This window comes from Protopterus annectens, chromosome 2.part1, assembly GCF_019279795.1.
Source record: "Protopterus annectens isolate FY-2018-M chromosome 2.part1, PAN1.0, whole genome shotgun sequence".
Lineage (NCBI taxonomy): Eukaryota > Metazoa > Chordata > Ceratodontiformes > Protopteridae > Protopterus > Protopterus annectens.
The window spans coordinates 1,741,763,292-1,741,777,946 of record NC_056729.1 but is presented as its reverse complement, the minus strand read 5'-3'; the positions used below and the strand labels follow the sequence as shown (position 1 = coordinate 1,741,777,946).

The 14,655-nt window shown below is 44.3% G+C and overlaps 1 protein-coding gene across 1 annotated transcript in view; it reads left to right on the top strand.

The window, feature by feature from the left end:
• The window catches only part of UBE2J2 (ubiquitin conjugating enzyme E2 J2), a 404,416-nt gene that overhangs the window by 160,155 nt on the left and 229,606 nt on the right, over window positions 1-14,655 (top strand). Inside the window, exon 5 of the mRNA XM_044063196.1 lies at window positions 8,464-8,602. Coding sequence (XP_043919131.1) covers window positions 8,464-8,602 — 139 coding nt within the window. The remainder of the gene's footprint in view (window positions 1-8,463; window positions 8,603-14,655) is intronic.

Genomic DNA, 14,655 nt, shown 5'->3' with positions numbered 1-14,655 from the left:
TATCCATCTCAAATAACATTCCTGAACTACACTCCCTGACCCAACGGGCCTTACTATCCACTGAACAATGGCTCTCTCACAACCTATTCATAGGATCATAGGTTCATACTAGGCTGTCTGCCCTAGGGCATTTATAAGCCTAGCCAGAATGCGTTTGGCTTTCGCCACCCATTTTAAATTTATTTTGCTATGCCCTTTTTCGAGGTTAGTATACTGTGCCTCTGTCTAACAGTGACACAGAAGTGATACCCAGGGTAAACCTACGATCTCCCATCCACTCATCAAGATTCCTCTTGAAGAGAGTCAATGAGGGACTCTGCCTAACCTGGACTGGGATTTTATTCCAGAGTGAAGGGAGCCTCTGGGTTATGAATCTGTCCCTCCAGCATGTCCTATTTATTTCAGTGCTGAGGTTCAAGTCTCTCGAGCGTGGCTCGATGGGATTTGGATTTTCTGAGGTGCAGCATGTCCATTAATTCCGGGTTGGACATGGCTTTATACATCAGGCACAGATCGCCTCTGAACAGGCGGTATGCCACTGAGTAGAGCTGGAGTTTCTTTAACCGGGCAGCATATGGCATCTGTTTGAGCCCTTTGATCCTCTTGGTGAGGTACTTTTGGGGTCTTTCCAGTTGCTGCAGGTGTCTGGTAAGGTACATCCCAAAAGGGGCATTGTACTCAATTATGGGCCTGATGAGGGATGAGTAAAGAGGCACGATGACCTCCCCTGATCTAGATGTGAATCCCTTCATGATTAGGTGGGCTATATAAAATGTTTTTCTAACCACTTTGGCCACGTGGTTGTCAAATGAGAGATTGCTATCAACTTGGGTCCCCAGGTCCCTAATTACTTCTTCTGTACTTAATGGATTACCACCTATGTGGTAATTTGTGGGCACTTTGTTTTTGCCAAAGGGGATGACTATACACTTTTGGGCATTTAGCTTGAAGCCACGGCTCTGGCACCAGTTGTCTGTTTCTATGAGGCCCTTTTGGAGGATGCTTGTGTCGGTTGGAGAGTCGATTATGGCGCCCAGTTTGCAGTCATCTGCGAACTTGGTCAGCCACAGTCCCTCTGTGTTGGCCTGTACCTCCGAGAAATATTTACCGAACAAGAGAGGCCCCAGGACTGAGCCTTGTGGGACACCACTTGTAACTGGTTTGGAGTCTGACATGGCTCCAGCAATTCTAATCATGTGGGTTCTGTCCTTGAGCCAGTTTGCAATCCATCTAGTGACATAGGGGTTTATATTTAAGCTGGTGAGCTTATCTATAATGCCCGAGTGGGGTATTGTATCGAAGGCTTTTGCGAGGTCCAGGTAGGCTGTGTGGACCACCTTCCCCTCTTCAATGGCCTTGGTGACTGTTTCAAAGAAATCAACCAGGTTTAAGAGGCAAGATCTGCCCTTAACAAAGCCGAACTGGGTAGGATCCAGTGTCTGTAGGTCCCCAATATCTTTATTTATGAGGTCCATGATGATCCTTTCCATAGCTTTGCAGACCAAGCTAGTCAAGCTTATGGGGAGATAGTTTCCAGGATCCGTTGAGGCACCACCTTTATGGAGAGGGACCACTGTTGCTGTACGCCACTCTTTGGGCACATATCCTATAGTAAGGCTGAGATTGAACAGTAGTTTTATGTTTGGGTTTAGCTCTTCTTGGAGTTCATGTAGGACGCAGCCCGGGACACCGTCTGGTCCCATTGATCCTAAATCCCAAAAAGACCAAACTCCTACTTTTCCTTCCCCGTTCTCTTTCTCATCACAAAATCTCCTTTTTTATTACATCTTCTAACAATACAAATATCCAACATGACACCCACACAAAACTCCTAGGGGTCATTATCGATGACGAACTCAAGTTCAACCTACACATACTCCAATGTATAAAAAAAACAAACCAGAAACTAGGTCTGGTATATCGGAACAAAAAATTCCTAACCCCTGAATCTAGACCTACCCTGGGCCAGGCACTCTCCTCCCCTCCCTCTTATATGCCGCCCCATTTCTTACCAATATCCAGGTCTCCACTCTAAACAAACTGCAACAGACTTGCCATAAAATAGCCAGATTCATTACTGACTTCCCCATACAATTCACACCACTGCATTTCTTTAAACTCTCTTCAATGGCTTGAACTTCCCCAGTTTCTACTATCTTATCAGTTTCATATGCTGCACTCTATTCTTTATAAACCCTCCTTCTGTCCATCTCTATCTTCCTTAGTCTCCATTTACATCCCATCCCGGACCCTCCGTACTTCTAACCAACAATTACTTGATATCTACCACCCAAAAAGGTCAGTAGGCAAACTACTCTACAAACGCTCCCTTGCCCATGCTTGGAACAAACTTCCCATTGACTTGCGTTCAATCTCTCATACCTCACACTTTAAAAATGAACTAAAAGCTTATTTTCTCAATTCCAGAACCTGCCCTTGCCATGACCCTACCTAGTCTTCCTTCCCTTTATGCACCCTCAAAAGGACCATACTTAGTACCTCATTACACCTCTCTCTCCAATGTGTCTACTATGCATTTGCACAATTTTATACAACCAAAAAATGTTCATTGTTGACCTATTGAACTATATCAATGTGAAATTGTTACTTAGCTTCTTTTTAATGCAACTTTAAATGTATGCATGTATCCCAACATATGTGAATAGTTTTGCTATAACTGCTATTATATCAATATTGTTTAAAATTGTACTTGATGTTCATCGTGTTACCCTGCTGCAGTCATCACACTTAGGTTATCCTGCCGTCAGGCGGTCCCGCAGTTGGCCCGAATTCCAAAGTCTTGGTCCGGCGTCGGTTGCTGTCGCTTCCTCCCTGACGTCAGTGCGCCAGGGGTATATAAGAGGCATCCGACGCCATTTCCTTCAGTCTTTCTTGCCGCGTGGTGCCCGAAGCAGTTGGCAAGTGCCGGTCAGCCAACACCTAAGATTTTTGATTTGAATTTCAGTCCGAAGTCTTCAATAAAGCTAAGTACCCCGTTGGGGAACATTTTCTTGCCTCAGTCCGATGTCAGAAAAAGTTAACAATTGTATTTCTTGTGGGAAGCAAATACCTCATAAGGACTTCGATTCCTATTGTATTCCTTGCCTAGGCCCAGACCACGACGTCACAGGTTGTCGATTTTGCACTAGGTTTAATAAACAAACTATCAAACGCCGTTTTGACTTCGCACGACATTACTTTGGTAGGAAATTTAATTATATCATGCCGTCGGAGCAACCGACGACCGCCACTCATAAAAAATGCAAGGATAAGGACAGGCAGCCTAGGAATAAGCCAGACACCGGGGCCTCAGCTGGGCCTGTCGCCGGTTCTCCGTTTTTCAGTGAGGCGCCTACGCAGCCCCTGACGACCGCAGAGCTGGAACCCCAGACAACTGCGGATTCCCATGCGGAGTCTACTAGGCCGACGCAGCCTTCTACCGACACTGGAGCAGAACTAGACACCGGTGCAACGGAAACACCTTCTGTTTCTGAAAGTGTCTTCGGACCGACTTCACCATTAAATCTTATGCTAAACTTAAAACTCCTTTAAAACCAAAGAAAACTGTACATCAGTCTACAGTTCAAGGCCCCATGCCTAAGAAACAGATGCTTAAGATGGCTGAAGATTTGATTGCCCTTATCAGGGGTTCCCATCCCCCTCCTGATAAAAGACCAAGACAAGAGGAGGATTATGCATCCTCTGACCAGGTTTCTCTCTCCTCAGATTCTTCTGAGGAACAGGATTACACTTTTCCACCTTATGAAGATTCTGATGCTGAAGACTCTATTCCCTCAGCATCTCCCCCTGAAGACTACTCCTTTGGGGAAACTTTACATACCATGAGGGAACATTTCCACTGGGAAGGCCAGGATTACTCAGATTCTAAGAAAAGGCTCTGAGAGTTCCTTTTACTACCCCAGCACAGACCTCTTGCTATCCTTCCTGTTCTGGATATTGTGGATGATGTTTACTTGGAGTCTAGTTTTAATCCAGACTCTTCCTCCTGCTCCAGCCAAACCAGACAGATACTACAGAGTACCTGACTCACACAAATTCCTTTTTAAAAGCCCTGTAGCTGACCCAGAAACCATTTCCCAGGGCCCTAAGGGAGCTAAAGCTTCTATGGCTAAAAATCCTGTTCCCTCTGAAAGGGATTCCAGAGCCCTGGATAGATGGAGCAAGAAAATATACACCTCAGCTACTCTGGCTATGAGAGCAGTAAATTGCCAGTTTCACATGTTGAAATATCAACAATTTCTAATGTCTCAGTTAAAACAAAAAATCACATTCAGAACTGCCTGAATTCAAAGAAATGCAGGATCTGTTGCATGCAGCTGAACAGGTGGGCAAACATACTTTACAATGCGGATTTGACTCATTGGAAGCTTCTTGTAGAGCAGCTGTTACTGGCTCTGTCATACGTAGGCATGCTTGGTTAAAAGAACAAACCCTCCCTGACCATGTTAAAGCAAAATTATTGGATGCACCTTTACAACAGGATGTATTATTTGGTGTCAAAGCAGAAGAGGTTTTAAAGAAAATGGAGGATAAGGCAAAGTCTGTGCAAATGGTCAAGGATTTTTTGCAGGTACAACCCCCTCGATTCAGCAGAAATTGGCCAACAAAAAACTGGTCCTTTCCAGCTTCAGACAGATCACAGAGGGGTAAATGCAAACACCCAAGGGGCAGAGGTCATTCACAGGGCCCTTACAAACCTCTCCAATGGGGTTCTGCTACCCAGAAAGGAGGAGAAGACAGGCCCCAAGCTAGCAGAAGACAAACACAATGACTCTATCCTCAAACTACCAAGCAAAGCAAATCTCTCCTGGCAACTCCTTTGGGAGGAAAACTAGCATTTTGTGCAGACAACTGGCACATCATCACAAAAGACAAATAGGTTCTAAACATCGTCTCTCAAGGATACAGATTTCACTTTCATACCTTACCAAGGAACAAAGGAATGCCAAACCTGCCACCAAATCAATGGGCAGAGGCACAAAAACAAATTACAGCTCTCATGAACATGAGAGCCATTGAACAGGTACCTACACAGGAGCAAGGACAAGGATTTTACTCAAGACTCTTCCTAGTCCCAAGAAAGGACAAAGCATGGAGACCCATTCTGGATCTTTCAATTCTGAACACCTATCTGCAAGTACCAAAATTCAAGATGCTAACACTACAGCAGCTTCTTCCCATGCTGGGCAAGAATGCTTGGCTAGTCACTTTGGACCTCAAGGAGGCATACCTGCATGTCCCTATCAGACAAAATTGCAGAAGATACCTCCGCTTCATTGCAGGTTCAAAGCATTATCAATTCTCTGCACTGCCCTTTGGCTTATCTACTGCGCCCAGGGTCTTCACAAAATGCCTGGCACCAGTCATTGCATACTGCAGACAAAGGAATTCAAATATACCCATACCTGGACGACTGACTTATTCAAGCAGAAAGCAAGGACATTCTTTTAAAGCATCTGGCATTTGTCAGACACCTTCTAAGTTGCCTAGGGTACACAGTAAACGAAAAGAAATCAAAACTAGTGCCCTCACAAAACATAATATTCCTGGGTGCCAGCTTGAATACAACGGCCCAGATGGCTTATCTCACGCCAGACAAGCAACGACAGCTGTTTCAATATTTCAAAAAATGGCAACAAAGACCCAACTCCCTGCAAGAAAAATTCTGCAGGCCCTGGGATTCATGGCATCTTGCATACTACTAATACCATTTGCAAAACTGCATATTAGGAAATTACAATGGTACCTGAAAAGTGTATGGACTCAGCACAGCCACAGCTTGGAAACACTGATACCACTCATTCCCTGCCTTCAACAGGAGTTTCTATGGTGGGCACAGGCATGTCACCTCAACAAGGGTCAGCCTTTCACCTTACCCACAGCCAGGCAAACTATGACAACAGATGCATCGGACTATGCCTGGGGAGCACACATGGCAGGGCAGTGCATTCAGGGCAAATGGACTACAGATCAGAGGCATCTGCATATCAATCAAAAAGAAATGCTAGGAGTACAGAATGCCCTAACAGCTTTCAAGGACCTTCTACACCCAGGACAACTACTAATAAAGACGGACAATACCACAGTCATGTGGTACATAAACAAGCAAGGGGGCACACATTCCTACCCTCTATTCAGGCAAGCAATGACCTTGTGAAACACTGCACCGTCTTACCAGGTTCAATTACAAGCACAATACCTGCCAGGACAGAAAAACACATTGGCAGATGACCTAAGCAGAAACATCATGGATCCACACGAATGGCAACTAGATCCACAAGTATTTGCAATGATAGCTCAAAAATGGGGACGCCCAGACATAGATCTGTTTGCAAGCCCCCACAACCACCAACTTCAAGAATTTTGCACAAGGATCTTCCATCCACTAGCTTGGAAAGTGGACGCCCTCTCATTCAGTTGGAAAACATTAACAGTGTATGCCTTCCCTCCACTACCTCTTCTAGCAAAGGTACTGCTGAAAGTCAGATTAGAGAGACCACAAATGAAACTCGTTGCACCAGACTAGCCACGCCAGCATTGGTACCCAATTTTAAGGAACATGGCCCAAGGCCCACCATGGATTTTGCCACAAATTCCTCACCTGCTCACCCAGCGAGATCATCACATTCTACACAGCCAGCTCAAGACTTTAAACCTGGCTGCATGGCAACTTACCTAAACAACCAGCCAACACCTTTATCCAAAGCTGTTAAGGATGTCATTCTGGAGGCCAGGAGACCCAGCACCAGGAAAACCTATTCAGACAAATGGAAAAGATTTTGCGCCTGGAAGCAGGCTAAAGGCCTAAACCTCCTTGATCCAAACATCCCTCAGATTCTAGAATATGTAACTGAGATGTTACACAAATGACTTTCCTTTTCATCTATTAAGATCCACGGCTCAGCAATTTCAGCTCATTACAGCACGGATCCTCCTTTATTCTCACATCCACTCCTGAGACAGTTCCTCAGAGGGGCTAAGAACTTAAGACCGCCAAGGAGAGCTCCAACACCTACTTGGGATCTCAACTTTGTTCTGGAAAAGCTTACACTACCGCCCTTTGAACCAGCTTTTTCTGCTGATTTAAAATTTCTTTCATGGAAAACTGCCCTACTACTAGCAATAACCTCAGCTATAAGAGTCTCAGAGCTACAGGCACTAATGGCAGTTGAACCTTTCATCATTTTTCATCAAGACAGAGTCTCTCTACGAACAAATCCTTCCTTTATGCCAAAGGTGGTATCCAATGTGGCCCTAAACCAAACCATTCACTTGCCCACTTTCTTCCCAAATCCCCAGAACAAAGGAGAAAGACTCCTGCACTCTTTGGACATTCACAGGCAATTACGTTACTACTTGGATAAAACTAAGGCTTTCAGCAAAACTGACCAGCTTTTTGTAGCCTGTGCTACCGGATCACAAGGAAAAGCTATCTCAAAACAGACCATTTCAAAATGGATAGGGCATTGCATATGTTTCTGTTACACACATCAAGGGAAACCAGTACCTGCTAACATTAGGTCCCACTCCACCAGGGCTACAGCTACATCAGCAGCCTTTCTCAGGGGAGTGCCAACCAAGGATATTCTGGAAGCTGCTACTTGGAGTTCAGTGCACACCTTCACCAAACACTATCACTTACCTCTATACTCTAAGACTAGAGCTGGTTTTGCCACTGCAGTTTTGCAGGGCTTACTACCTTCTTCTAACCCTGTCTGATTCCACCTCCCATCCTTGGCTTTGGGATTCAACCCAAGTGTGATGACTGCAGCAGGGTAACACGATGAACATAGTACAGTTTTGTACCTACCATAAATGTAGATGTTCGAGTGTTCACCCTGCTGCAGTCCAGGTTACCCTCCCTCCATCCCCTCTGAACTAGTTGACTTGAACTAGTTGAACTTATCTCTACCACTCTATCCTATACTACCTCTGTGGTGTATTTGTTGTGCCTAAGGGTATGTGTATGTATATATATATATATATATATATATATATATATATATATATATATATATATATATATATTGCCTACCTATTGGGGGCACCTGACATCTGGGGCAAGAAAAACTGAAGAAAATGGCGTCAGATGCCTCTTGTATACCCCTGGCGCAGAATTCGGGCCGACTGTGGGACCGCCTGACGGCAGGATAACCCAAGTGTGATGACTGCAGTAGGGTGAACACTCAAACATCTACATTTATGGTAGGTACAAAACTGTACTTTTTAAAATGTATTACTGGAGCTTTTCTCCTCGGGTCTCCACTGAAAATGGGCCACAAGCCCAGTTGGACAAACCCGGTTAACAAATGTCAATAAATAAATAAACTAATTGTAAAAAATCTGAAAGCATGCATAAATAATATGTTTGATGTAAGCATTTTACATTTTCCTGTCATTTTGTTAAAATTCTTAAACAGTATCTGTTTCTTGTGTTTCAAGGTTGTGTCTTTCAATCACTGATTTCCATCCAGATACATGGAATCCAGCTTGGTCAGTGTCTACAATTCTGACTGGTCTTCTCAGCTTTATGGTGGAGAAAGGGCCCACATTGGGCAGTATAGAAACTTCAGATTTTACAGTAAGGGATGTTTGTCATCTTACCTTATTTTTATTACAAGTTAAGTCTTGTTTTTTATTTGTCCCAGGTTTTCAGTGACTTGAATGTTTATTTTGCCTGTTTACCGTTTAAGCATCCCACCACTGATCACACTTGGCTTTAATCCTACTGTATAAGACACTCATTATAGCATAAGATATTTAGTCTTTATTTCTCTTTTTCACACAGTTGTACATTGGTTTTCCAGGTGTTCATTAGCTAGAAAACTGACGAGCTCTGACTCAGTGCCACCTGTGTCTGCATTGCACAAACTTACCATTAGAGGGGTAGCTTGCATAACATCACTGAACTATAGTTCCCGTTTTCCAGGTGGAGCTCTCTACTGGAAACTTTAACAGTTGCAGTTTGAACATTCTTATGAAGTATCCTGAGACTTCTGTCGCACACATGTTCAGGTGTTCCCACGGTGACATTTGCAGCTTGGAAATGAGGAAAGGTAATTGCTTCAAGTTTAGAGGGCTTGGTGGGAGGCGGCTTTACAGTTAAAGGTAAGAGAATGGCAAGGAATAGTGACTGGAAGAGAAAAGACACCAAGAGAGTTTGAACGAGCGACCGGCAGCAGCAGAGTGCTTGACACTCACTAAGAGAGTTGGAAGGTTGGCATAATGGTTAAGGTGTTTACCTTAATAGCACAAGGTTCAGGGTTTGATTCTCACATAGGGTAATTGTCTATGTTTAAAATAGCCCTAAAGGGCAGCTAGCCTACTACTAATATATGAACTTCATTGTCTGTGAACGAGTGACAGGCAGCAGCACAGTGCTTGACACTATTGCAGATGCATTAGGCTTAAAATTAGGAAGTTAAAAAGAATAAGTAGTCTGTGACTATATGGAGAGGCAGTTTGTTATAGAAAGGAGAGGGCCAGGAAAAAGCGTCTGAAGACTTCTGCAGTAGTGATGGTTACTACAGTCTGTTCCTTTCGGCAGCAGGATGGTGAGGATGGCGTTACTGTCTGTTCCTTTCAGCAGCAGGATGGTGAGGATGACGTCTGTCAGTCTTCTTTAAGGTGGTAAAGTTCTTTCCAGAAATGCCTGTGATTTGTAAGCTTGACTTTTTCTGCTTAAGAAAGGTAGCTGTTGCTTTGATGTTCTTCATTCCACATTGCTGCAGTCCTAACTATTGGGTAGTCCGCTGTCCAGTCGGCCCGAATACCAAAGTATATGGCTGACGTCGGTCAGGGCGCATTAGACTGACGTCAGTACGTCAGGGTACTAATGCGCATGACCGACGTCATATCCTTAGTCTTTTTTGCCGCATGGTCCGATGCAGAAGCAATTTTGCGAGTGCAGGTTGGCGTTCTGAAAGTTTCTGAAGTCAGAGTTTCAGACCGAATCAAAGTTGGCTAAGTACCCGCTAGGGAATATTTTGGTTTTTCTTGCCTCAGTATTTAACCGGATGTCAGAAAAAGTGAATAACTGTATTTCTTGTGGGAAACAGATACCTCATAGGGATTACCATACTTTGTGTATACCTTTTTAGGGCCTGAGCACGACGTTGTTGGATGCCGCTCTTGTGCTAGATTTAACAAACGCACTATTAAGAGAAGGTTAGACTGTGCCAGGTTAGTTTTGGGAAGCGTTGTAATTATAAAATGCCGCCGGAGGCTCCGGCCCGCCGCCAAAAGCGCAAGGACAAAGCAGCAAAGCCTAGAGTGGAAGAACCGACAGTCCCAGACGCCGGATCTTTAGAAGGCTCAGTGGAGCCGGAGGTTTTGCCAGGTGTTTCTTTGGAGTCTCAGGAGAGACTTTACTGTTACAGGATGTATCCTCGAGGAAGTAGGCCAGGCTGAGGGGGCTTCTCAGGTGGCTGTTCTTCCCTCTCTTCCTAAGGTGGTTAGAGCCTCCCCTTCTGTTTCCAAGGCTTCTTTGAGAGGCAGGCCAAGTTTAACTTCAGTGGGGGTTTCTCCTAGTGCTTCAGGGTCTTTGCCTAAGAAACATATGCTTAAAATGGCAGAGGATTTGATTACTATGATTAGAGGTTCTATGCCCCCTCCTGATAAGAGGCCTAGGGTGGAACCTGAGTTTGAGAGTTTTGAGCAATGTTCGGAGGCTTCTGAGTCTTCGGCTGAAGACTTGCAGGAGTATCCTCCTTATTCTGGTTCTGTTCTTCGTAGGCATGCCTGGTTGAGAGATCAGAATTTAGCTGAGCATGTTAAAACAAGGATTTTGGATGCTCCTTTGCAGTCTGATGTGTTGTTTGGTTCGCCTGTGGAAGCAGTCTTAAAGAAAATGGAGGACAAGGCTAAGTCTATGCAAACTGTTAAGGATTTTTTGCAGGTGCAGCCTCCGAAGTTTAGTAGAAATTGGCCTACTAAGGGATGGACTTATCCTGCTTATGATTCCCAGTCTAGGGGTAGGTCTAGACGTGGTAGGGGCAGAGCTCAAGGTTCTTTTAGGCCTAGGACAGGGAGTTCCCCTGCTCAGACTTCTGGTGAGGGCAGGGTCAGTCCTTTCGTAAGCAGACCCAATGACCTGCCTTTTCAGCTGCCAGTACATTCTCGCCTGGCAGCACCTTTGGGAGGAAGGCTGTCTCTTTTCAAAGAAAATTGGGATTTAATTACCCAAGACAGATGGGTTCTGGATATCATTCACCACGGTTACAGGTTTTATTTCCATCCCATGCCTCCTTTCAAAGGCATGCCAGACATTCCTCCTCTACAAAGACAAGAGGCTCACAAGCAAATTTCTCTGTTGCTCCACATAGGGGCCATTCAGCCAGTTCCTGTGCCAGAAAGGGGCCTAGGATTTTATTCTCGCCTGTTCCTAGTACCAAGAAGGGGAACACGTGGAGGCCAATTTTGGATTTATCTATCCTCAACACTTATCTGGACATTCCCAAGTTCAAAATGTTGACGTTACAACAGCTTTTACCTCTGCTGGGCAAGGATCACTGGATGGTAACTTTAGATCTCAAGGAAGCTTACCTTCATGTGCCTATAAGACTAAGTTGCAGGAAGTATCTGCTTTCGAGCTGGAAATTCTCATTATCAGTTCTCTGCATTGCCCTTTGGCTTATCCACTGCCCAGAGTATTCACAAAGGTTCTGGCTCCAGTGATAGCTTACTTCAGGCTAAAAGGAATTCAAATCTATCCTTACTTGGACGACTGCCTGATTCTAGCTCAAGAAAAGGAAGACCTTCTACAGAATTTGGATTATGTCATAGCAGTGCTAAGATGCCTAGGGTATTCTGTGAACGAAATAAAGTCCAGTCTAGTACCCTCTCAAGACATGTGCTTTCTGGGTGTGAGACTGAATACAGCAGCCCAGATGGCCTTTTAACCCCGGACAAACAAAAGAATCTTTCCAGTTACTTCCATCAACTATCTCTTCAGTCCGGGCTGACTGCAAGGACAGTCCTTCAAGCCTTAGGGTTCATGGCATCTTGTATTCTGGTGCTTCCCAATGCCAAACTGCATATGAGGAAGCTGCAATGGTATCTCAAAATGTATGGACACAGCACTGCCAGGATTTGGACACTGTCATTCAAATAATACCTTGCATTCAAAAGGAATTTTTGTGGTGGGCTCAGGAATGTCACCTAAACAAGGGACTCTCTGTGAACCGCCAGAGGCGAGTCAGATTCTAACGACAGATGCCTCAGACATTGCTTGGGGAGCTCATCTAAATGGAAAGTGGATACAAGACAAGTGGCCTGCCAGACTACAGCATCTACATATCAACATGAAAGAGATGTTAGCAGTCCAGTTTGCATTAATGGCTTTCAAGGAGTTACTTCTTCCAGGGCAGGTGTTGATTCTAACAGACAACACAACTGTCATGTGGTACATCAACAAACAAGGGGAACACATTCTTACCCATTGTGCAGGCAAGCAATGATTTTATGGGAGACTGCGCTCAGCTTGCAACTAACTCTTCAGGCAAGGTTTCTGCCGAGCACAGAACTCCTTAGCAGATGTGTTAAGCAGACAAATCATGGATCCCCACGAGTGGAAACTGGATCTTCATGTATTTCAAAATTGACAGTGTCATGGGGAACTCCAGACATAGATCTGTTCGCTTCTCCACTAAACCACCAGCTGCCAAAGTTTTGCACAAAGAGGTTTCATCACACAGCTTGGAAAGTGGATGCTCTTTCTTTCAGTTGGAAAAATCTTCATGTGTATGCTTTTCCACCTCTGCCTCTTCTCCCAAAGGTGCTTATAAAGGTCAGACAAGACAAGCCAAGGATGATTTTAATAGCTCCAGATTGGCCTCGGCAGCACTGGTACCCATTACTGAGGAGTCTGGTAAGGAAGCCTCCATGGCCTTTACCCTTGATTCCACACCTGTTGTCTCAGAGGGACGGTCACCTGCTCAATGTCAAGCTTCAATCTCTTCATCTAACAGCCTGGCATATTCTGTTTTGAAAGACAGCAGGTCTCAACTTCCTCAACAAGTTTTAAATGTGATTATGGAAGCCAGAAGACCTAGTACAAGGAAAGTGTACGCAGAAAAATGGAAGAGATTTTTATTTTGGAGTGCAGCAAACAATTTGGAGATTTCTGAGCCTAATTTGAGTGTGGCTCTTCAATATCTTAATGAGTTATTGGACAAAGGTTTGTCTTTCTCTTCCATTAAGATTCATGCTGCAGCAATTTCAGCTCACTATGATTGTGACCCACCATTGTTTTCGCATCCTTTGTTCAAGCAATTTCTTAGAGGGGCAAAGAATATAAGACCCCCACGTAGAGCTCCTACTCCTGCTTGGGATCTCAATTTTGTGTTGGAGAAACTTACTCTACAACCTTTTGAGCCTGCGGCTTCTGCTGAATTGAAATATTTGTCATGGAAGACTGCTTTTTTGTTGGCCATTACTTCTGCAAGAAGGGTTTCTGAGTTGCAGGCCCTTATGGCGGTAGAGCCTTTTTTGATTTTTCATAAGGATAGGGTATCTTTACGTACTAATCCTTCCTTTATGCCTAAGGTGGTTTCTAGTGTGGCTTTAAACCAAACTATTCATTTGCCTACTTTTTATGCAGATCCCCAAAATAAAGGGGAAAAGATTTTGCACACTTTAGATGTACACAGGCAATTGCGTTATTATTTGAGCAGGACTAAGGATTTTAGGCAGTCTCAGCAGTTGTTTGTTTCTTTTGCTTTGGGTTCAAGAGGGCAAGCCTGTGTCAAAACAAACTATTTCTAGGTGGATTGGGTTTTGCATTGCATTTTGTTATTCCCATCATGGCAAGGAGATTCCAGCTGGAATTAGGCCTCATTCCACTAGGGCTACTGCCACTTCTACAGCATTTCTAAGGGGTGGCCACTAAGGATATTTTGGAGGCAGCTACTTGGAGTTCAGTGCATACTTTCTCTAAGCATTATCACCTTCCTCTCTACTCTAAGTCTAGGGCTGGTTTTGCCACAGCTATTTTGCAAGGCATGTTGTCAGTTCCTGCTTCCTTATGATTTGCCAGCCTCCCTTACCTCTGCTTTGGGATTCTACCCAATAGTTAGGACTGCAGCAATGTGGAATGAAGAACATAGTACAGTTTTGTACCTACCATAAATGTAGATGTTCGAGGATCCACATTGCTGCAGTCCAATTTACCCTCCCTCCCCCTCTGTGTTTAAGGGTGGTTGTGTAGGTGAGGTTATATTCTGGTAATTTTGTATATATTGTACATATTTTTGGTGCAGGTATGTTTGGAATTTTTGGTTTTGGCCTTAGCTTTTCAGGGTCTTCTGACATCTGGGGCAAGAAAAGACTGAGGATATGACGTCGGTCATGCGCATTAGTACCCTGACGTACTGACGTCAGTCTAATGCGCCCTGACCGACGTCAGCCATATACTTTGGTATTCGGGCCGACTGGACAGCGGACTACCCAATAGTTAGGACTGCAGCAATGTGGATCCTCGAACATCTACATTTATGGTAGGTACAAAACTGTACTTTGTAGAGTTCATTCTAAGTGGCTGTAATTGGAGTTTCAAGTACCTTTGCCATAGACTGCATTAGAAGTATGTTTTGTCCCTTTTTTAAAAAGGGGGCATATTGAAGAATTGCTGTAGGA